The 24,211-nt window shown below is 46.3% G+C and overlaps 1 protein-coding gene across 1 annotated transcript in view; it reads left to right on the top strand.

Moving 5' to 3' along the window:
• Positions 1 to 24,211, top strand: part of LOC138252353 (myosin-IIIb-like) — a 407,650-nt gene that overhangs the window by 357,601 nt on the left and 25,838 nt on the right. Inside the window, exons 26-27 of the mRNA XM_069205730.1 lie at positions 2,306 to 2,395; positions 4,182 to 4,347. Of these exons, the coding sequence (XP_069061831.1) occupies positions 2,306 to 2,395; positions 4,182 to 4,347 (256 nt within the window). The remainder of the gene's footprint in view (positions 1 to 2,305; positions 2,396 to 4,181; positions 4,348 to 24,211) is intronic.

Below are 24,211 nucleotides of genomic sequence, written 5' to 3'. Positions count from 1 at the left end.
GGATCAAGATGAGGTGCAGATGGAGAAGAAGAACTACCAATATTAGTAGGGCCTTGAAGGGCTGACACCTGGTGGGGTAAAGTAACAGTTTGCGATTTGGGGGCAGTATGCGAACTTGGAGTCAAGAACGGGATGAGGGTACCAGATTTCGGCTCCTTTCATCTGACCCTCTCATTATTTAAGATCTGTTTGACTTCTTCAATCAAGTCATCTATTTCCTTAGCAACACAGTTAGTATGTGGTAACGTGGCCTTATCAGTTTTGAGTATTTTGGATTTTGCAGAGCCCAATGCAGGGCTGCCTTTCGCCTTCCCCATTGAGGATTGAAGCTACAAAAACAATGCAAGAAGGAGTTTTGAAAGTGCTTCCCAGCACTAAATAGACTAGTAGCGTACCTTAGGGCCCAGAGGAGGGGCCCAGCCCAGCCTCCTTCGGACTCTGACGGGCGCGGACGGGCCCGCCCTTGGCCCGGGCTTTGCCCGGGCGCGTCCTGCGCAGCGGTGTTGCGCGGTGCGCTTAATAGCGCCCGCGATCAGCAGCAAGTGGCCCCAGGTGTAGAGGAGCAGACAGCAGCAAGGAGGAGCCTGGGACTTGGAGTCCCACCAGGCTCTTTTAGCATCAGATGTTTTTAAACATAGATTTTTATTTTATAAGAGTAGACCGAGGTCCATGGGAGTGTTTGATGTGGAGCACAATAACATGATCTGTGTGTGATGCAGTTCAGGCGAAGACTGGAATCTGTGAAGAGAAGAGTTGCTTATAGGTGGCTCTAGCAGCCCATAGGCGGGTGAGGGCGAGAGCCTAGAAGGTGCCTCCTCAAGGGTTCAGACAAGCAGTAAGACACAACCAAAGGCCTGGAGAGGCACCCTAGTGTGAACCGTTAGCAGGCCCTTCTTTGCTTCTGTACCTTTAGCTGTAGTCCACCAGGCTGTACTGGGCACACTCTCAGCAGTCGAGTCTACCATAAATGAAAAGGCGATCATAGGTAGGGCGCCCAAAGTGTGTGGCAAATCACTCCAAGAGTAGGAGAGAAGCAAACCATAATGTGTACTTACTCTTTCCCTGATTTTTCTTCTTTTAATGTAACCAAAGGCAATGGTGGTCAGCGGTTTGTTTGTCTAGACTGTTAATATTTACAATTCCCTAGTGGTTTTGTGAGGTACAGAGAGGTGCTATCCTGTCACGTGTGTCATTTCAGAAGCAGGAGCTGAAGGAGTGTTAAACACAGTTGGACTCCTCCCGTAGAGTGGGCAGGCCACTAGGGGTCCACCACGCTCCTGTCACCCACAGTGGTCTTTTGTCACAGGCAGCTTACCAATGGCACTGGTCCTATTCTGCTCCTCGGATCCCCGAGTCATGCGCTTCTGCCTAACTGGGTGTTGGAGGGCTGCAATCTCCTGATGCTGCATTGTCCTCCTCAGACCCTGGACATCAGTGTCTCCAGGACAGGGTGGAGGTGGAGTGGTGTTGTGCACCACCTCTGAGCTGGCTAACCCTGCCCCACCTCACCGCCAGTGCTCAGAGTGCCCCCGGGGCTAACCCGCTCCGACTGCGCAGTAGACTGCAGAGTGTCCCGCAGCTCCAGGTAGAAGACGACTGCTCTCAGTACCCCACCACCCCTGAGGCACAATAGTAATCCACGTTACTTTGCCTGGGCGATGCAACCACCCCCAGCAAAAGATAAATCCTAGATTTTTTGTCAGAGGTGCTTGGGGTTGCCATACAACAGTTATACTCACTGTAGGGGCCGGGGGCCACATGCATCCCTCCTGACCTTTATTTGCGAGCACCTGATCAAGGCTATTTACTCAACTCAGCACTAACATTAAATTAAATGTTAAATAAATGGGCAAGCATTATTTAAAGGTTAATTGAAGTTAAAGAAAGGAAATAACTAGGGTGCTCTGCACCACTTAAGGTTCGGAACATCTTTATTTTTAAAGAGATTTTGCAGCAAACATGAAGCAATACTATAAGGTCTCTTCAAAACCGTTTCATCTAAATACATCAGATTACATCAGTGCATTGAGGATTATTTTTTGTAAAGTGATAGTTTTCAAACATGAATTTTTAAACATTCATGTCACCCTTCCCCCGGACAACTATGCCAATAGTGAGCGAAGAGGCAAGTCTGTTGTTATGTGCACTCTCTGGGTGGCCGGGATTACAATTATACATGAGCAACATTATAGTTTAAGTTAAACACAGGAGAAGGTTTGTACAGTGCACATCCTGAAGTCCTGTATTTCGAGGTCCCATCACTAACCCAACGCCTTTTGTTCTTTTTCTTGCTCTCATGCCACAGAGAAGCTGAGAATATGCTGGTGGAAAAGTCACTGGGCTGTTTCCTTATCCGACTGAGCCAAACCAGAGAAGGATACACCTTATCCTACAGGTAAGAGCTTCTCCCATAGTACTGGTGAGCTGCAAAGATCAACCAATAGTATATAGGTGAGATGTCCTCACATCTCTGGTGAGCTGCAAAGAACAACCCATATCGTGTAGGTGAGTGGACCTTCCATCACTGGGGGGCTGTAGAGATCGACCCACATCATGTAGGTGAGAGGACCTCCCATCACTGGTGAGCTGCAGAGATCGACCCTTAGGTTGTAGGTGAGAATACCTCCCATCTCTGGTGAGCTGCTGAGGTCAACCCATAGTACGTGGGTGAGAGCATTTTCCATTACTGGTGAGCTGCTGAGAACAACCCATATCATGTAGGTGAAAGACCTCCCATCACTGGGTAGCTGTAGAGATCGACCCACATCATGTAGGTGAGAGGACCTCCCTTCACTGGGTAGCTGTGGAGATCGACCAACATCATGTAGGTGAGAGGACTGCCCATCACTGGGGAGCTGTAGAAATCGAGCCTTAGCATGTAGGTGAGAGTACCTCACCTCACTGGTAAGCTGCAAAGATCAACCAATAGTATGTAGGTGAGGGAACCTCCTATCTCTGGTGAGCTGCTGAGATCAGCCCATAGTACGCAGGTGAAAGCACCTTCCATTACTGGTGAGCTGCAGAGAACAACCCATATTATGTAGGTGAGAGGACCTTCCATCACTGGGGAGCTGTAGAGATCGACCCACATCATGTAGGTGAAAGAACTTCCTATCACTGGTTAGCTGCAGAGATCGACCTATAGAATGTAGGTGAGAGGACCTCCCATCAATGGGGAGCTGTAGAGATCTACCCTTAGCATGTAGGTGAGAGGGCCTCCCATCACTGGGGAGCTGTAGAGATCTACCCTTAGCATGTAGGTGAGAGGACCTCCCATCACTGGTGAGATGCAGGGATCGACCCACAGCATGCAGGTGAGATCTCCTCCCATCCATGGACAGCTGCAGACATCAACCCATAGCATGTGAGTGACAGGACCTCACATCACTGGTGAGCTGCAGTAATCACCCCATATCATGTAGGTGAGAGCGCCTCCCTTCATTGGTGAGCTGCAGCCCATAGCATGTGGGTAAAAGCCTATATCATGTAGGTGAGAGCGCCTCCCATCATGGTGAATTGTAGAGATCAACCTATAGCATCTGGGTAAGAGCAGAGGTCGACCTGTAGCACGTCAGTGAGAGCATGTCCCATCACTAGTGAGCTGCAGAGATCGACCTGTAGCAAGTCGGTGAGTAGACGTCCCGTCACTGGTGAGTTGCAGTGGTCAACCTGTAGCATGTCAGTGAGAGCACGTCCCATCACTGTTGAGCTGTAGAGATCGACCCATAGCATGTGATTGAGTAGACCTTCCATCACTGGTGAGCTGCAGAGGTCAGCTCGTAACATGTGGTTGAGACGATGTCCCATCGCTGGTTAAGTGTAGATGCATCAACGGTGAGACCACTACATGGCATACAGGTGACACCACCTGCTATACACCGTTACAAGAGCACCTGTTTTTTAAGACTGCAATCTATCAATGATCATGGTGTCGAGTAAGTCCGTTCCTGTTCATCAGTGATGTAATGGGTCCTTCCCAACAAATATGGCATTCAGTACAAGCTGATGTCAAGAGATGTTTCTCACCAGCCTATGTTTCAAACCACATTCTCCCCAGAAAACTCTGTAGGGACCATATCATCCTGTAACCTAGAAGAGGCATCACCTTTGAGCCATCCTTGGAGGCTCCAGACCATGCTTGAAGCCTGCCGTTGCTAACAAGAATTCATATTTATCCATAGGGGTGAGACCCGCTGCCGACACTACATGATTGAGATGAAGTCGAATGGACGCTACGTAATCCCGGGAGAGGACCGAGTCCACGCATCACTGACTAACCTGGTGGAGTACCACAAGGTCATTGGCCTACAGCCCTTCATGGAGAAGTTGACGGAACCATGTGCACATGTGAGTCTTTGCTGACCTCCGCTGTCTTGTGTGTGATATCCCCCTTTGTACTACCTTTTGGTCTCCCCTTGGCCTCTCCCTGACCGCCTTTACTTAATATCAGTCTCAGTACAGGGATAGGCGTAGCGCCCTCAGATGGTCTGGTCCAGATCGTGTAACAAGATGTTGATAAAGGAGGATTTGTATTCCTGTGTCTTTCCTGATAAATAACTCCTGTCTTCTGGTGCTATCCCTGGATTGGCAAATAAACATAGCCCCTTCTTTTTGCTACAAATTCATGATTTTTTTTTTTTTTTATGTACCTAATTGCTGTGGCTGTCGTGACTGCCCCTTGAGAGGCCTAGCTAAAGGAGGTTTACTCCTGCCTCCTCACCCAAAGGAGTTCACTCCTGACACTAACTGTGCCCAGGCTCAGTCAGAAGCACCTGGGGAAACGAAGGCGATGGACCCCTCTACTGAAGGCCTCCTAAACTTGTAAAAACAACATAAAACTGTATCTCCTGGTACGATCTGGGGGTTATCACCTGGTGTTATCTTTGTACACTAATGCTGTGTAGAGTCTTGCCTCCGGGTGGTGAATGATATCTTAATGGTATCACTCAATCTTAGCTCCCACCCCCTTAAGTTATAATGTCCAGGAAGCGGGGCAATGCACATACCCAGGGCAGTGCCACTCTCACGATTTTTGTTATAGAAAACATCTTGGCAACAAGTACGGTTCTTACTGCTCTGTACTTGAGGGGAGGAATCTGTTTCATCGGACTGGAAGGGGGAATGATCAGTTGATTTACTCAATGAGTTGTAGAAATTCTTAGTTTAGTGTATTCAGAATAAATAAAAAGATGAATAGAATACAATAAACACACATTTAAAAACACAAATATGGTTAAAATCTAAGGATGTAGTACCGTGTGTGAAAGGTGTAAAAATGGCAGACGTTACCTGTAAACTCCTTTTGCAGCTTGTAGTGTAGAATTAGAAGCTGGAAACCGAATGCAACAGTTGAGTAACATTTTCAGTTTGTAGCATGTGCTTTTCCATGGACTGAGAAGAAATGTCCTCCCGAAGGCAGCGGCTTATCGGCTTCCGTGGATTGTGTGGAACAAAGTTTTAAGAAATGTTTGGTCTAGTTTTGGTTTTTGGCATGCATGAATACCCATCCAGTAGTATCTTGTGAATGGTAGACCATGTTGTAGGCTTGTGTATGTCTACAAGTAATATGTGGACAAGGAAAGCCACAATGGCTCCCTTTCTGTTAATGGAATGAGCCTTTGAAGAGCACACCCTGTATGATTTGTTTAGCACAACAGACTTGCATTCACTTCACTATTCATCTAGCAATGGCAGATTAAGAAATCAGATTAAGAAATAGGTTTTCCTAATCTGGGCATACTTAAAAGTACAAAAAGTTATTGTTCTTTCGACAGAGTTTGACTATGTCATTGCAATACTCAAGAGATCTTCTGATATCTAGAGTGTTTAAAGCTCTGTGAGTGATTGAGATTGTAGAAAATGACTGAGTCAATTATTTGACTGATATGACATTGAGAGAAAACCTTTGGCAGAAAACAGGGTTTTCTTTTTCCTACGGGTGACCTGAACTTTCTGCACTTGAATAAAAGTTTCTTGTACTGCTGGAGCTTGTTGTTCACTGAATGTCCAAATGGAAATGATTGCCACGAGGAAGGCCACAGTCCATGAAAGTGTAATGCAGCGAATGGTGGCCTCGTAAGCCAGGTATGAACACTGCTCAGACCCCACGAGAGGACGGGCGAAGCCCTAGGGTTTTCCATAAAGGCTTTTAATACCAGTATTTTGAAAAAGGATTGGTGCTATCTATTCTGTATGTAAGCAGTAACGGGCTAACTGCGCTGGCATTGAAGTGTAGGCCTGACAAGCCTTTCGTAGGTGCAATAAGTAGGCGGTGTCTTGCACTGAGGCTTGTTAATGCTGCTTCTTTGGAGTGCTGCAGTAGTACAAGAGCTTAATTTGAACCAGTGTTTTCCGGTGCTCAGAACCAGCAGCTAATTCTTAGCACCAGTGATTGTTACAGTCTGCCACAATGTGGCGCTGTCTGCCAAGTGTGGGTATGAACTAAACAACAGCTGTTTATTACTTTAACATACATTAACATTCACTAATACTTCCTACCCAAGCCATTCTTCTAGCTTTGGGGGCCCCCATACTATGGATTATCTCACTGGCAGGTGGTGGTGGTTAGTGGCTCTGTTAGTACTGTGATCAGCAGTGTGGCAGGATCAGTGGACGGTGCACGCTGACGTGTCCTCCTGACGAGGGCCCTGGAACTTACTGTTTTCAGATTAACCACTGAGACAAACCACTTCCATTTGGCCATAACTAACCCGTGTGTTAGGCTTGCAGGCTCCTTCTACAAATACCAAGACCTCTCCTGGAAAGTAATATCAAACCTTTACTTCTACTTTTTTGGAAACTCTTCTGGGCTAACCCTTGTTGGGCTGTTTTTGGGCCACACAGCAAGAACCTCTCTACAGGGAGGGCATTTCCATGGTATAAAGACATACAACCCTTTCCTACCATCTCGGTCTCCTGGGTAGTTAGCTCTCTGCAGACATTACAGATGGAGGATGGACCCAGAGTTAAGTCCAAGTGTTATGAAGGGATTCAAAAGTCCAATCTGGAAACCATTATGTTGGCTTCTGGGGGTGCATGTATCTCGCACATGAAAAGATCCGGGCAAGCCTTAGCCTGGGACTCGCCTTCCTTCTCACACAAGACCGCCCTGATTAGGATTTAAACTATGGCTTTTGCCAATTGGTGATGGGAGGAGCCTCTGGAGATTGTTTGGAAAATATTATTGTGATCAAAACGAGCATCCACCTTCTATCACTCTGCTCCTCATATAAACAGACAGGAAAAATGTTTCTTCCATTAAAACTTTAATGTAAACTTTGCAGTGGATTTTTTATCATGTTATTGATTTCAAACCTGTAAACCTCCATCTAGCTTTGCCTGTTTTTGCAGGACGTGCTGCTGTAGATCACAAATTATGTGCTGTATTGTCCTCTAGTGTTGAGCATGGACTTTGTAAGTTGTTTTTTTAATAAAGTTTCAAGGTGACTCGTGATCCTTCCCCTGAAACCCACAATCCACCGGGACATACCTCAACGTAAGATAGTTTCTTCCACCCAAGGGCCCTGTGAGCCACTCGCTTAAGCGGGGGTACCACTGAAGCAGATTACAGTGTGCATATTCATAGTGCTTTCAAACGCTAACTGCGGCCTCTTAGCACTATATTACAGTGGTCACTATTCGCCACTGTTCCAACCAGTTCTCCTGGGTGTAGGCTACGTTGAGTGATTCTGCAGGTGAATAAGAAACTTACCTGTTCCAGGGAGCACAGACTATTTTTATTTCAACTAAAACCTGAATGTTTTGCCTTTGAAAATGTTTATAACTGTTGCAGTAACGACGACCACCGTGAAGAGGGCCAAGGTAAGTGATTGCCAGGCACCTGAAAGCAATGATTTCAAGAGTAAACATTTTAGCTGGGGGGGAGACGGCTCTGCAGCAGTAAGGTGTGTGTAAATCACTGTCCGCAGGCTGAATGCTTACATTACAAAAAGGTGTAAGATTGTCGGTCTCGTATATCAGCTTCAACCCCTGCACTGGGAAATCGAGCAGCGTAACAAGGCTTGCATACTTTTTAAGCTGCATGACCTATGTTCAAGATAAAGTAAAAAGGATAATGGACGTTCCAAAGCCGAAGGTTAAACAAATAAGCACAAATAAATCGGAGTATGGTTGTAACTCACATTTTCGAGTATGAGAAACGTAAACTTGATGCTGAAGTTGAATGCGAGGTGGGCCAATCTCAGAGCTTTCCGCTTGTGAGCGTGACCTCTGATGGACGAGCAGGAAACACATCACTGCCATGCGCTGCTCATTGTCAGCTCTGGTGCACATTGGGACCAGTCAGGTGCTATGTAGTCACGGGGACAGGCCCGGGGCCCTCAATAACAGACGCCGCCGCCTTCAGATTGTGTCCATAACCACGAGCCACGCTGAAGGAAAGCCACCAAGTGGTCCCCTCAGTTGGAGCCCAGCAGCTTGCTCCACTGAACTGCTGGGCAATAGTTAATGCCCCCGCTTGTGGCACAGCGGGCACCAAAAAGAGTGCTGTTGGCCAGCTAGTTATTAATTAAACCACAGAGGCGATGAGTTTAGGGAGACCAAAGCTCACGCTTCTAAGTGTGGTAATGCAAACACCAGCACTAAAATGCGTTAGTCTAATCGTCGATGCGTGGTTCTTGGCTAGGCTGGATTGAAGCCTCGGCAGCATGGCCAGCGACATCACTGACCAGTCATGACGTAAGCCCCCTGCCGACCGAGAAGAAACCTCGACAGTAAGCTCAACCCACTCACCCCACGACAGTTTGGCCACAAAAGGGAGTTCAGCAATGGAGGTGTGAGACTCTGAGCCCTGACGCTGAGACTTCCAGTCTCGGCACCGAGAGCGTACCCAACAGGTCTCGGAATACGAATACTCTCTTAATCAGTACACCTGCACCCTACTGAAGACATATGGGTTCAACCAAATGTAGGGCAGAGAAGGTTTTTATATTGCCCTGTCACAGGCTGCACCGTAGCTCGTTCTTCTCCATCCGAGCAAGATCGTCAAAAAAAAAAAGGCACCACACGTTTGAAAGAGTTAGTTCTGAAGAACTTGGTCCATTTCAACTTTGGAAGCCAAAGGAACCCCCGCTCCACCCTCTTCGCGTTCCCCGTCTCCTGCTCGTTCTGTGGCCACAAACTCGGATTAAGAACCCGTGGAAGGTCAGCCAAACCTTCATGATCAGTCCATGCTCACTCGTGATGCAGATGACCCTTCGCATATCTATAATGCCTGTGTCTAACTCCTCTATTGACGCCAGAATTGGATTGCTTTTTAGTCATGGACTTGTGGAGCACCCAGTCGCCGATTATAAAGAAAAGACCTCAGAACACAACTATTATAAGTTATTCCAGTAGAGTTCTAACGTCACAATGTCTGCTGCCAGAGCCCGAAGCTGAGGTGAAAGGCAGGTTAGGTCACAGAGCATAGTTGAAGCAGCTGTTTAAAGCAACGAGCACAGCACATTGCTTTTCTATCTTCTGCTCCAGTCTTTAGCTTAACGTGGCACGCAGAGAGAGCATGTTCATTGTTTCACTCCTTCGATAGAGGAGACCTAGAATCCTTCTGCATGTTCCTACACATTCCGAGATAGTGCGTGCTTTTTTATTTACAAAATACTGACATCTATTGAACTATTTCTACTATCTGTTTGCAACAAATATCTAATAGATTTTTTATGTTACATTTTGCTTTAGAGGTTTTATTTTTATTCTTCATGTTTGTAAACATGTTTGATCTTTTATATAAAATAGTTGCATGCCAAGTTTTTTTAGTGGTTTGTGGGAATTACGATTGTGTGACCATGTATTATATGTGATGAATATGTGATGAGGATATTGCAAGTCAACAGAGAGTTCCATAACCTTATAAAGAAACTCTTCAGTGACTTTTTGTATTCCTGTAATGTACAGCAGGGGGACCTTATCCCTTGTATAACATCAGCCGTAGATATGACAATTCATCTTTGGAGCCCCCCTGCTAAACCTTCTCTACCAATTGATGGAGGAGCATATTCTACCATCATTCAAGGAGCAGTGACCATCGTAAGCTTAACTTCCATATGAAGGAATGAGATGATTTCCTCATTGAGACCCACTCAGAATAGAGCGGTCCATGCAGTACTCACCTGCGTTCAAACGTCTGCTGATGAGTTCCTCTGAAAACTTTAAAGACCTGGAGAAATCATGTGCAGTCAAACCCTGTGTACAGAAGGATGATAGGGCAGCCCTGCAGGATCCATTTTACATCCGAGCCCATGCATGTGCCAAACTCCCTAGTTGTACATACAGCACATAAGACATTCACTCAGGTTACAGGGAGCATGCGTAAAAACACTGATGCCCGAGGGAAAATTGTGGCAATGAGAGGACATTCACTCAGGTTACAGGGAGCATGCGTAAAAACACTGATGCCCGAGGGAAAATTGTGGCAATGAGAGGACATTCACTCAGGTTACAGGGAGCATGCGTAAAAACACTGATGCCCGAGGGAAAATTGTGGCAATGGGAAGACATTCACTCTGGTTACAGGGAGCATGCGTAAAAACACTGACACCCGAGGGAAAATAGTGGCAATGGGAAGACATTTGCTCAGGTTACAGGGAGCATGCGTAAAAACACTGACGCCCGAGGGAAGATTGTGGCAGTGGCAGGTACCATCTAACAAAGCACTACCAGTTCCGATGGTTCACTCACTAGGTAGGATCAACACCCATGGGTGGAAATGAGGGAGTTTAAGCACCTCCCAGAGGCCCGGTGAAAGAGATGGAAGAAAACTGTTCAGGGAGGAAACAGTTTCCAGTTTGAATATCAAACGTGCCTGGAGTGCTGCTGATTCCATCTCATGTGCGACAAACACAAGTGTCCGTCTGCTGAGAGATGCACGGTCCAGGGTGTCTGGATTCAGGACCAAGTGTGACGGCAGCTCATCGGCCAGCCAATCAACAGAAAGCAGCTCTTCGGCTCGTAAGTTGATGCAAAGCCAGAAAAGATAAACGAGGACACCAGCAGAGTGAAGGCCTTGGGGGCGCTACAGCAGTAGCCCAAAACATGTTTTTTGTGACAGCAAAGGCAGCCAGTAGCCAGAGGACAGAGGCAGCTGTGCTTCTGCAGCAGCAGTTTCATGTAGGTCAGAGCAGCAAAGCATGCACCGTAGGAGGATACCCTGGCAACAAATGTGAAAAATACATGTAGGAAGCTGGCTCTGTATATACTATCTCAAACTGAGAGATGGTATGCACGGAGTCCACGGGTTCCCCTTAGAGGTTGATAGTGGCAAAATGAAATAATCTTGTGGTAGTGTGGTTGAGCAGTAGGCTTATCAGAGGGTAGTGTTAAGCATTAGTTGTACACACACAGGCAATAAATGAGGAACACACACTCAAAGACTTACTCCACGCCAATAGGTTTTTATATAGAAAAATATTATTTTCCTAATTTATTTTAGAACCACAAGATTCAGAATTTAGGTAAGTACATACATTGTAAGGTACTTCACACAGGTAAGTATGTAACTTTCAATTAAAACAGTAATGTACACAGTTTTGGCAAACATTGCAATAAGCTATTTTAAAAGTGGACACTGCAAAATTCAACAGTTCCTGGGGGAGATAAGTACAAGTTAGTTTAGCAAGTAAGTAAAGCGCTTACAAGTTCAGTCTTCTGAGCATAGGCAGCCGACTGTTTGGGGTTCAAGTCACCCCCAAACACCCAGCAACACAGGGCCGGTCAGGTGCAGAGGTCAAAGTAGGACCCAAATAACATAGGCGCCTTAGGAGACTAGGGGTGCTCTGGTTCCAATCTGCTAGCAGGTAAGTACCTGCGTCCTCAAGGAGAAGACCAGGGGGGTTTTGTAGAGCACTGGGGGGGTCCCAAACAGGCACACAAAATACACCCTGACAGACACAGGGGTGGCTGGGTGCAGTGTGCAAAGTAGGTGTCGGGTTTTGAATAGAAATCAATGGAAGGACCCGGGGATCACTCTGGCAATGCATGCAGGATGGCACAGGGGGGCTTCTCAGGCCAGCCACAAACTGGGCAACAATGAGGACTGCCTGCTGTTCACTCCTGCACCAGTATTTGGTTCCTCTCTGGCCTGTGGGCTGCGGGAGCAGTGCTTATTCCAGGTGTCAGGTTCTTTATCGGGCGGATGCGGTCAGGGGGATCCTCTGGATTCTCGCTGCAGGCGTCCCCGTGGGGGTGCAGACAGGTCATCTCGGGGTGTCCACCTATTGGGAGTCTCATGGGGGTCCTCGCTGCAGTGTTGCTTTCTCTGTACATGAGCCACCTCGGGTGCAGAGGGTTGGGGACTCGCGCTTCAGGAGTGAAGCTGGAGTCCCTTTAAAGATGGTTTCTTCTTTGTTGTTTAGACAGAGCCGCTGTCCACAGGAGTTTCTTGATTCTTTGGATTACAGGGCAGTCCTCTGAGTCGGCAAAGGTCACTGGTCCAGCTGGATGAATCGCTGTTGCAGGTTCTTTGAGTCTGGAGACCAGCCTGTAGGGCTGGGGTCAAGTCAGTTGTTGTCTCTGTCGTCTCTGCAGGGCTTTCAGGTCAGCAGTCCTTCTTTTTCTTTAGGTCATCAAGAAATCTGTTTTCCTGGGTTCAGGTTCACCCCCAAATACTAAATGTAGGGGTGTGTACAGGGCTGGAGGGCAGTAGCCAAAGGCTACTGTCCCTGAGGGTGAATACACCCTCCTTGTGCTTCCTCCCTTTGTGAGGGGGCACATCCCTAATCCTATTGGGGAAGTCCTCCAAAGCAACATGAAGGATTTTCTAAGGAAGGGGTCACCTCAGCTCAGGATTCCTTAGGGGATGTGCTGGCTGGAGGGTGACTCCTCCTTCTTTTTCTCATTATCTCCTCTGGACTTGCCACCAAAAGTGGGGTCTGTGTCCAGGGGGCGGGCATCTGCACTATCTGGAGTGCCCTGGGGCATTGTAACACCAGGCTTGAGCCTTTGAGGCTCACCACCAGGTGTTACAGTTCCTGTAGGAGGAGGTGAGAAGCACCTCCACCCAGGACAGGCTTTGTTCCTGGTCACAGAGTGCACAAAGGCACTCACCCCATGTAGCCAGAAACCCATCTGGATGTGGCAGGCTGGCAGAAACTGGTCAGCCTAGCGCTAGCAGTTGGTCTGGCATGCCTGGGGCATCTCTAAGATGCCCTCTGTGTGCATTTCATTATAAATCCCACACTGGCATCAGTATGGATTTATTGTGCTGAGAAGTTTGATACCAAACTTCCCGGTATTCAGTGTAGCCATTATGGAACTGTGGAATTTGTGTTTGACAAACTCCCAGACCATATACTCTTTACTGTACTTACAATGTTTAAGAATTGGCTTAGACACTGTAGGGGTATAGTGCTCATGCATCTATGCCCTCACCTCTGGTATAGTGGACCCTGCGTTAGGGCTGTAAGGCCTTCTAGAGAGGTGACTTACCTATGCCACAGGCATTGTACTCTCAGGGGGGTGCCATGTCGACTTAGTCTTTTTCTCCCCACCAGCACACACAAGCTGTGAGGCAGTGTGCATGTGCTGAGTGAGGGGGCCCAGGATGGCATAATAGATGCTGCAGCCCTTAGAGACCTTCCTTGGCTACAGGGCCCTTGGTACCAGGGGTACCTTTTACAAGGGACTTATCTGTGTGCGAGGGCTGTGCCAATTGTGCAGACAAAGGTACAGTTTAGGGAAAGAACACTGGTGCAGGGGCCTGGTTAGCAGGGTCCCAGCACACTTTCAATCATAACTAGTATCAACAAAAGGCAAAAAGTTAGGGGATAACCATGCCAGCAGTGTCATTTTCCTACAATACAGACGTACCCCAAATAGGGTTCGACGACCCCAAGTGAACCACCTTCCACTGATCTGTCCGCACAACACCTTTTGGTGGAGACAGAGGGTTATTTTTTCCCCACCAGGAAGAGACAGACAGACATGTTGGTGATGCCCATTGTGGCCCACGCTTAGCATCTGGAGTTCCATACTACACCTCCCAATATACTGCCACATCAGCACATCATCAGCCAGGATCACCAGGTGTTGCTACAAGAGATAGTGAGGCAATGTATCAAAAAGAGACAACTGAACTGGTTCCCCCATGTCAGCGGGCAAAGGACGTCTAGTCTTGTCCTACCCTTTAAAAGAATGGACCTTTAATGCCAACATACTTCTGGCTGCTCAATTGGTACATTAATCTCAGAGCACTTCAAAATTACCATCTCAAAGATGTGGACGTTCACATTCCCACGTATCTGGCCCATCACTGGCACCACAGGTTCCGTAGTACTTGGCAAATCTTACCAATTCAAAGTACTTCCCTTCGTTGTCACAGCTGCCCCAAATGCTTGGCACTGGTTGCTGCAGATCTTTGGCGCGTCCGTTCATGTCCTCCTGTAGTCTCACCACTCAGTGGCAAAGATCAGCAGTCGGCAGCAATGCCTCATTCACACTCAGCAAGCAGTCTCCATGTTCCGCAGGTTACATTTATTTCTTGGGAGCAATACTGAATATACTACCAAGCAAAGCCAACACCAATAAGAGAGTGATGGCCCTTCAAGGGCTGCTTCCCCTTGACCAGAAGTCAACTCCTCTCACTGTGAGGGCAATCAAACCATTGTGACCAATCATGGTGTCTTGTTTTTCAGTCGCCCTCAATGCTCACTGCACCCACTTTAGGAATGTTTCACCAGACACCGGTCACAAGCAACTGGGGAGTCTCAGGATCTAGTGTCGGAAGACCCCAGAGTTTAGACCAATCTGCAGTGGTGGGGACATTTCTCAACCACTAACTGCGAGCCACCATCAACACAGGCTCCTCCCTTCCGGGATGGGCCACTTTAATGTTCAGCGGCATTGCTCTCCGCAGCAAGTGAGAAAGCACGTTAATTGGTTAGAATTCGTGGCAGTTCCGGTAGTGCTCGAATTATTTTCCAAACTGATCCACAGCAAAATACTGCCTGATCGTAGAGACAGCACAACCACAGTGTTTTAAATTCTGAAACGAGAACGCATCCTCACTTGAACTGTTCAAGTTGGCACAGACAACGTGGCACTGGGCATTTGTCATGAAGTCTTTGTCTACATGGAACACCACCCCGGGGAGGGCAACAACTTCACAGGCTTGCTGCCAGAGGGTATTGCAACAAACTCACAAGTGGCGGCTTAACATTCAGGTACTTCAACAGTACTTCTGATGATGGGGGGCCCGATGATCGATCCGTTTGCAACATGACAGAATGTAAAATGCTGAAGCTTTTCTCCCAGGTACACCCCCCACAGTCCACAGTGGATCCACTATAGATACATTGTGGTAAGGAAAATGAGGCAAGCGACTGAGACGCATCCTCATAGCACCCACCTGAGCGGAGTCGAGATGTCTGTACATCCCCATTTGAAACTACCTCTAACTGCAAATCTTCTCACTCATCTCCAAGATAAGATACAACATCCCAATCTCAAAGCACTAAACCTTGATACTTGGCCCCTGAAGTTTTACTAACTTAGGTAGTTGAAGGTAGCCAGCCACTGTTGAACTTTTTAATGTTGCGTGTGATAGCAGATAAACCCAAACCTGTTGGCTTTGTCAGTATTTATCAACTGTACCAAACAAGGAGAGGTCCTGCATACAGAGGACTTTGTACTGGCTCAAATATGTCTAGAGGTGACTATTGCCTAATTTGCCCTCAGGACAAGCAATATTCCAGCTCAAAAGTGCAAAACAAATGACAAAAGAAGGCTGCGGACCAAAAGTCTAACTTTACTACTTTTCGGTATTCACAAAGGTAAGGTATCTTTACGTCCACACTCGGTGCAGAATATCTGTCTGTACCCATGGTGGAATCTCCACACTTGGGGCAGAGATCCGCCCTGAGTACTGAGATTACACCCCGAGTGTGGAAATTCCGCCCGAGTGTGGACATAAAGATGCTACTCATAACTTACCTTTGGGAATACCGACAGTCATAAACTTAGACTTTTGGTTTAAGTTTACCTTTGTGAATCGGGCCTTGAGTACTAGAAACAGAAAGAGGGCCTCTTGTAGGTCAAAAAACAGGCATTGTTAGCTGGTCCCATCATTCGGTCAATAATATTCCCTTTTTTTCAAACACAGTTATGTGATCAATACAATGCTGAACAGCACACAGCTAGCCCACAACATTCTGCCTTCCACGGAGAGGTAAATCATTAGGTGGACTTCCTTTTCCCAGAAGAATTCTTTTTTGTGTGGAGAACATCAGCAGCCCTTATCCATGAACCATGATCCTCTCTAAAGGCTGTATGTGATTTTTCAAAATATTTCTTTAATCTCCACCTGGGACACAGGCTTTGCACTAGCAGAGTTTGAGAACCCACTGGGGGCTTATAGTCACAGGTTGGTCTTTTGTTCTAAATTCTTTTCCTCCCTCCCACTTCCTGTTGCAGTAGATATTTCTTGTTAGCCAAACATACTCCTTGGTGATCTTAAGTTCAGTGTCATACTGTCATATTAGTTTTTGTATTGATGGGAAAGAGGGAGAAACAGTAGCTGGTGCGTAGTCAAATTGCCCCTCGATCTTTGGAGTGGAATCAGTGGGCCTCATGCAATTTGTTGTCAGAACTCAAAGGCACAGCACCGACTCCAAGGTTTGCTGGGAAACAAATTGATGAAAGCAGTTGAGCATTATAAGAACACTCAGGTGCAAACAACTTCAACTGGACAGGGTCACTAGCAAGAAAAACAAGGTGATGATTGAGTGCTTGAATTAATCTCAGCCAATGGCAATTGCTCAGAGCCACAACCCAATCTTTTGTTTTTTGGCACCATGCGTCCTAGGTTTGGACTCAACCATACCCGAAACAGTCTTGACCCTGCTCGAATGGGAATAGTCCAACCGTAAATGCCAGGTCATGTCCTACCAGAACCTAGGACTTCTTTCACCCTGATGAGGGCTCATCAGCCAGGTATTTCTTCTTGGTTCCCATGTACAGTGAGCCCCAGACCCAAGTCTGGGCATACCCATCCCAGTTAGGGCATCAGAGCAAGGTGATGGATGGAAACCTTCATCTAAAATTAGCAATTGGCAATCTCTCAGGGATACATACGGCACTGAGCGATTGCCAATGGCTGAGATTAATTTAAGCATTCGCCCTGTACTTTGTTTTTGATGACAGTTATTCTCATTAGCAGGCATCCTGTTGCCATATAAATTAAACTGTCTCCTGCCGTTGTAGTCTGTATGCTTCATACCTCCCTTTGAAAACTGTGTAAGGCTGTGACTTAAGTACAAAGACTTTTAAAGTAGGGATTTAATGGATCTTTATAGTCTCTTGCACAGGTTTTATCCTGTGTCTCTCTGTTAATTTCATCTTCCAACCTTACTTTGTGCAGCCATTTTTAGGTGTGGCTTGACATGATAGCTGTCGCCTGACCTAATCGGGTCAACTTAAAACAGAGCTTTCAGGAGAATTACCGGCAGAAGCTCTGACTCTACCCACATATTGGCACCAGGAGTATGGTTTGATTGGGTGACGTTTTGTGCCTCTACAGAAAAATGCTTCTCTACCATGCGCTTGAGAATATGTTGTTTACTTATGCAGATGTCTATGCCAACAGCAGCATGGATATTAGAACGTGAACGTCAGGGGCACACGCATGACATTGTAATGCTGTTAAAGTGTCGTAGATAAGTTAGTACCACAGGTAGGATGTATTGCAGTCCCAGCACCATCCCCTCCATTAATAACTTTGGACATCGGCATGCAGGTTTGTGTTCGAAGGCAGTATGGGATCCCCAGGGCCTCATTAATCTACATGGATTTTTAGGTGTGGCCTGATAGTGCAACTGTCCCCTGATCATCTATGATCATCAAACAAAGAGCTCTCAGAGTCCTACTGCAAGAGGTGCTTAGACTCCAGTCACATGTTAGTTACCCTGAGCACAGGATTTAGTTGGGCCAAATGTGTATACTTCCACTAAAATGAGTGATTGTATTGCACCTTTTCAATTGTAGCAACGTTTATGCTCTGTACAGCAGGACTGAGTTGGTTATAGTGAAAACCAATGACCATGGCTTTAAGCCTGATCTCTTTATCATGAAATGGTATGATGAAAGGTACTAGGCCACATGCATTTATTGTAAGACACACATGTTAATGTCAGTAGGCACTTGAGCGTGGTTTGTTGTTATTCTATGTTAAATCTTCAGATAGGTCCTTTGTTACATGGAATCTCACAGGTTACTGTGGTAGACAAGGTTTTCGGTGTTAGTTATCACATGTTACAAACAGAGGACATAGAAGGTTTCCTCTGTGAGAAACAGGGGTGTGGAATTCCTGTAGCCCGATGCCCAGGACATATTGTTTGGGGTCAAGTACACCACGTTTGGGACAAGTAGGCCCTCTCCCCTCCAGCTTTGGCTGGCAGTTTACAGTACCACATTATGGATCAGAGAAGGGCATTTTCTGCGGTTAAGGTAATATTTATTTCCGTATTTTAATGCTGTTAAAGCTTGTATTTATGGTTCTTTAATGCAGAGCCTTTGTTATTAAGGTGAGCACTAAGAAAATATTGTTAGCTCGCACTGCACCACTGTTAGTGGTTCCAGTATAAAAATGTGTGCACACATTTGCCAAGTTTAACAATATGAGGCTTCATATTGTGTTTCCAGAATACTGGCTAGTTCGATGCAAATATTTGTAGGAGCTCGAAAGCAAGCTTGACGAGTCAAAATAGAATGTTCACAAAAAACGCAACTAGGATAAAACGTTTTGATAAACTACTGTGAAATTTTGGGTACCACTTCTTTGAAGATTCATTTTACTAAAATGTTTTGATGCTGCTAGTAGTTCAACAAATATTCATTATGGAAAAACAAGGGTAACCATTTTCAGAAAGATTATGGGCAACATGAAAATAAACAAGCATTGGCAAAGCCAGTAGATCTAACATTGGTGGTCAGCATTTTGCTTTTTGTAGTTCCTGGAACTGAACAAAAGTACCTTATGTGCCAATATGCTCCTTACAGTGAAGACAGACGCTAAATAGAGACATGGAATTTTAATAAAAACAACCAATTAGGGGCACAATTTTTAAATAAAATCACAAAAGTGCAACCGTGGTATATGTCCCTGTATTAGTACAGATTTGCGGCTTTCATACATTCAGAAGAATTTCAAAAGTAGGCCAGGAAATTGTACTCCTAGTAAATATTTGTAAACTGCATTTTAGCATGAGGAAATATGCATGTGTGGATTTGTTTTCGCAAAAATCTGTTGAGAGGCTACAAGTTCACTTTCCCTCCAACCACTTTTTCCAAACCCTGGAAGCCGTTTTACTTCTACCCTTGTCGGGAGTAAATTTCCCACCTTTCTCAGTATTGGTAAAGATTAGAGTTAAACTGGTGAAAAACCCCAAAACATGCAAGTTAGTAGGTTTGCACAGAATCCAAAGGCCTTTCCAACCCTGGAACTATTGCTTACCGCTTCCTCCAGCCCCAGTATGTGGATCTGCTGAAAGTTGGCAGAATAAGCAAATAGCCATTATTCAACCCTACAGTACTATAAGCCTTGGCATGATCGGAGCAGCCGATGAAATTGCAATGAGATCGCTACCATAATTTGTTGCCACACTACATGGCACCAAAGGGAGAAGTGGATTTTTTTTTTTTTTTTTTGCGAGAAAGTAGATTTATGATGTAACCTGTTCCATGGACAAGTAGATATGTTATGAATTTCCACACCCCTGGAGAGTACTTGTTAGAATGTTTAGGAGAGAGAGTATTTTGTTTAGACCTGTGGTTCCTAACCTGTGGTTCAGGGACCCCTGGGGCGCCGCAAAGTGTGATTAGTGAAGTGTATAGAAATAAAGTGGCTATATGTTCAATTGAAAATTTTAAAACATACTATAAATGTCAAGGAATTTTACATTGGAGGTAAAAAATGAAATGAAAATTCTTGGATTGATTTGTGGGAGCAGGTCGGGTGCATCAAACAGAAAACAGTATGGATGATGTGTGGGTTGAATTATATTTAGAAAAGCTCCAACCTTCCTATTAATTTTATTTGACAAACGCTTGTTGTTTTTTTTTTGTGTGTATTGTTTTGTGGTTCAAATCATCGACGGTGTTTAGATCGGGTTCCAGTAATGATTCAGAGGGGGGGGTCCTCTAATGACTCAGTCGGGGGGTCCCTGGGTTCCAGTAATGATTCAGTGGGGGTGGGGGGGAGTTCCCTAATGACTTAGTGGGGAAACCCTGGGTTACGGTAGTGATTCAGTCGAGAGTCCCTAATGACTTAGTGGGGAGTCCCTGGATTCCAATAATGATTCAGTGGGGGTCCCCGTGTTCCAGTAAACATAAAGTGGGGGTCTACCGAAGTCAAAAGGTTGGGAACCACTGGCTTAGACAACTGGCGGCTTTGTGAATTGGCTTACACTGAAACCTTTAGGCCTGAGTTTGTTATGGTGAAAAGCTGTTTGCCTGTTTGGTGCACTGGAAACATGATGTCCGATGCCGTAGATCCAGTGATGGCAAAGCCAGTTGTTGTGGTTTATTAATTGCGAACAGCATTTGCTAAAGCCAGTCAGCTTTAAGCAGTTTGTTGTTGTCACATCATGTTACAGGTTAGAGACATGTATTTTGTTACATGTAATATCACAGTTTAGTATAGTACGCAACGGTTTGGGCTTTGGCCTACAATTCTGACAAACCCTGTGGCTTTTTACTGTGATGATTCATTTTAGGCCCTGTTAATTGGGGGGGGCAGGGGTTGTATGTTATTTTTACATGCTGTGTTTTATACATATATGTCATTTTATAGCTATATGCATGGTGTTTTCCGGGTTACGTGTACTTGAATTGGCCGGTGTTGGGTGAAATGTAAAGCCAGCGCTAAAGGCTTCATTGGTTCATTGGGAGCAGTAATCCCGGCTTTCATAGATTTCATCTGTTTATCAGGAAATGTTATGACAACACCTGTAAAGACCGTAGGCTTTTAAGGATGGATTATTACACTGCTCTAAAAGCCTGTGTGCGGGAACTTTGTTACATAGAATTTTACAGATTAACATAGTAGGCAAGAGTTTTGCTGTTGTTGGTCTATCCAAACATACTATGGGAATAGAAGGTCTATGGTACAAGTGTCGTCTGAGGTGCTCTTAGGAGAGACAGTATCTTGCTTTGCCAACTGAATTTTGATTACATTTGTACCTTTATGACTGTTTGCTAGATGGTTGCCTTATGTAAGCTTACGTTCGGTACAGTAGGCTTCAGTTGGTTATGGTGATGGCTGTTTATAATGAAAAGTTATGATAAAGGCAGTAGGCCTGGCATATTGATTGCTAAAAGCATATGTTAGTCAGTAGACATGCCACACTGCTCCTGGGATGCTTGTGTTCTAGTTCAGGGAGGACCTGGCCTGGCAGTTCAGACTGAACTGTTCTCACTGAGACAGAGACAACACTCGTTTGCGTCCCGCATATGGCTGTGTCCAAACTGAGGTGGCATGGTGAGCAAACGAATGATGGGTTGCAATGCTACCTCGAGCTACTGCCAGTGGTTAGACCTGTGCAAGAACCGTCCCACTGACGTTTATGTTTTTCATTTACCACCCAAAGTGGCATGTGTGTGCCCGTATGTGGGTCCTGTGCTCAGTGTAACTGGAACCAGGCTGCATCAGATGGATGAGCCCAGAACTAGAGCAAAACCGGTGGTTGCTTGTGTTCTGGTTCAGGGAGGACCCAGCCTGGCAGTTCGGACTGGACTGTTCCCACCGGGAACAGGGTCAAGACTGATGTGCATATGGCTGAGTTCAAACTGAGGGGGCGTGGTGAGCAAAAGATCCATGAGTTGAAGTTCTACCCCAGGCTATTGCCAGTGGTCAGACGTATTGCTAGCGGCCTCCCATCACCCTTTGTCCTGTGTTCACCAATCCTGGTCCCTTCTAAGCTTCGCCTTTGGATGTGTAAAGCAGGGATTGTGCCCCTAGTGCAGCCACTTCACACACTGGCATCTGTCTCCCAACCTTGAGATCCTGCTGTGCACGGTCTTTCACTACACCCCACTAACATGCCCCCACTCCCAGTAACAACATGCCCCAGTGGTATTCTATGGGAATTTCAAGATACTAAGTAACCTTACGCACAGGAGGCTGGTCCCTTATGATTGGCACATTTGTTGCCAGTTTGTTCATTTGTTTTGTCTGCTGAATTTCTCAGACCTCCTTATGGGAGCTGTAATGGAGAAATCCTTTTTTAGGCCCACCTACACTTTCCCCGCCCGGCAACCACTTTGCACACAACCTTCAAGGGTGTAGCAAACATGAAAAACATTTTTATATTCTTTGTGCTGATTCGGCCTTTGGTGCCTGGGATATTTATGAAATAAAGTTGACTCTAACTATGGCCTACTTTCAAGCCTCCCTACTACACTTCAGCTTGTCTGATCCTCACCCATCATGATCTGAGGGAATCTATCTCCAGTTACAGAGCAGAAATATTTCAACATCAAAGATGTAGCCTCTGAGTTCTGGGTGGATTCAAGGTAACAATCTTTGTGTCATAAGCAGGGAGATTGTAGCATGAATTATTGGATAATGTAAGTGTATGTTCGATGGCATATGTTGCTGCAGATACACATGTTTGGCACAGTCCGCTGCCTGGTGTTGGGCTCGGAGTATTACAAGTTGTTTTTCTTCGAAGAAGTCTTTTTGGTCACGGGACCGAAGGACTCCTCCCTCTTTGGCTCCATTGCGCATGGGCGTCGACTCCATCTTAGATTGTTTTTTTCCGCTGTCGGGTTCGGACGTATTCCTTTTCGCTCCGTGTTTCGGTTCGGAAAGTTAGTCAGAATCTCGGAAGAAAGCGTCGGTATTGTTCCGTTCGGTATCGGGATAGTTAGGTACATCGACACCGATCATCGGAAGACTTTGGGGCAGTTTCGATCCCCCATCGGGGCCTGGTCGGCCCGACCGCGTGCGACATCGAAGCCGATGGAACGGACCCCGTTTCGTTTCTGCCCAAAATGTCACAGTAAGTATCCTTATACAGATCAGCACTTGGTCTGTAACTTGTGCTTGTCCCCCGAGCACAAGGAGGATACCTGTGAAGCCTGTCGAGCCTTCCGGTCCAGAAAAACACTCCGGGACCGAAGAGCCAGGCGTCACCAAATGGCGTCCACGTCGACAAAACAACGTTTCGACGACGAAGAGGAAACATTCTCGGTTCCGGAATCAGAATCCGGAGACTCCGACGTCGAACAACAGCAACAAACTGTGAGTAAGACGTCGAAAAGTAAATCCATCGACAAACCAAAAGCCCAGGGGACGCCACTGCCAACAGGCCATGGCTCGACCCATAAATCAGGCGACCCGTCGAAGGGGCCGAAAAAGGGCACGCCCATAGCGAAGACACCCGACTCCGGTCGAGGGACCGCCATGGAGCAACCTCGGAGCCGAGAAAGCGGCTCCGAGAGACAAAAACAAGATACCGGCACCGAAAGACATCGGCACCGAGAATCCGTGCCGAAAGGAACAAAAATTCTGTCGGTGCCGAAACCGAAAAAACATTCTCTCTCGGCGCCGAAAAATACCACACCTTCATCCTACTCAGAGGAACAAGGACTAAGTGGCCAAATGCACAAATTTGGACAAGAGCTCCAAAGTGTAGAATCGGACTACACACAAAAGAGACTGTGCATCCAGCAAGATACAGGGAAGATATCAACCCTTCCCCCAATCATGAGGAAAAGAAAGATCGGACTTCCAAAGGATGACACACAACCACAAGCCAAAGTGGTTAAAAAAGTCACGCCTCCGCCCTCTCCTCCACAGGCATCGCCGGCACAAACACCGCCACAAATGCACTCACCAGCGCAAACTACCATAAGTCATGACGATCAGGATCAAGACGCTTGGGACCTGTATGACACCCCAGTGCCGGACAATGATCCCGAGTCATACCCCACAAAGCCGTCACCGCCAGAGGACAGTACCTCATACTCGCAACTGGTGGCTAGGGCTGCAGACTTCCACAATGTCCAACTGCATTCCGATCCTATAGAGGATGATTTCTTATTTAACACCCTCTCGGCTACACATAGCCAATATCAATGTCTCCCAATGCTACCAGGGATGTTACGGCACGCAAAACAAATTTTTGAGGAGCCCGTAAAATCAAGAGCCATCACCCCAAGGGTGGATAAGAAATACAAACCACCACCCACAGACCCAGTGTTT

The sequence above is a fragment of the Pleurodeles waltl genome, chromosome 1_2, assembly GCF_031143425.1.
Source record: "Pleurodeles waltl isolate 20211129_DDA chromosome 1_2, aPleWal1.hap1.20221129, whole genome shotgun sequence".
Classification (NCBI taxonomy): domain Eukaryota; kingdom Metazoa; phylum Chordata; class Amphibia; order Caudata; family Salamandridae; genus Pleurodeles; species Pleurodeles waltl.
This window is presented reverse-complemented; position numbering and strand designations above follow the sequence as displayed.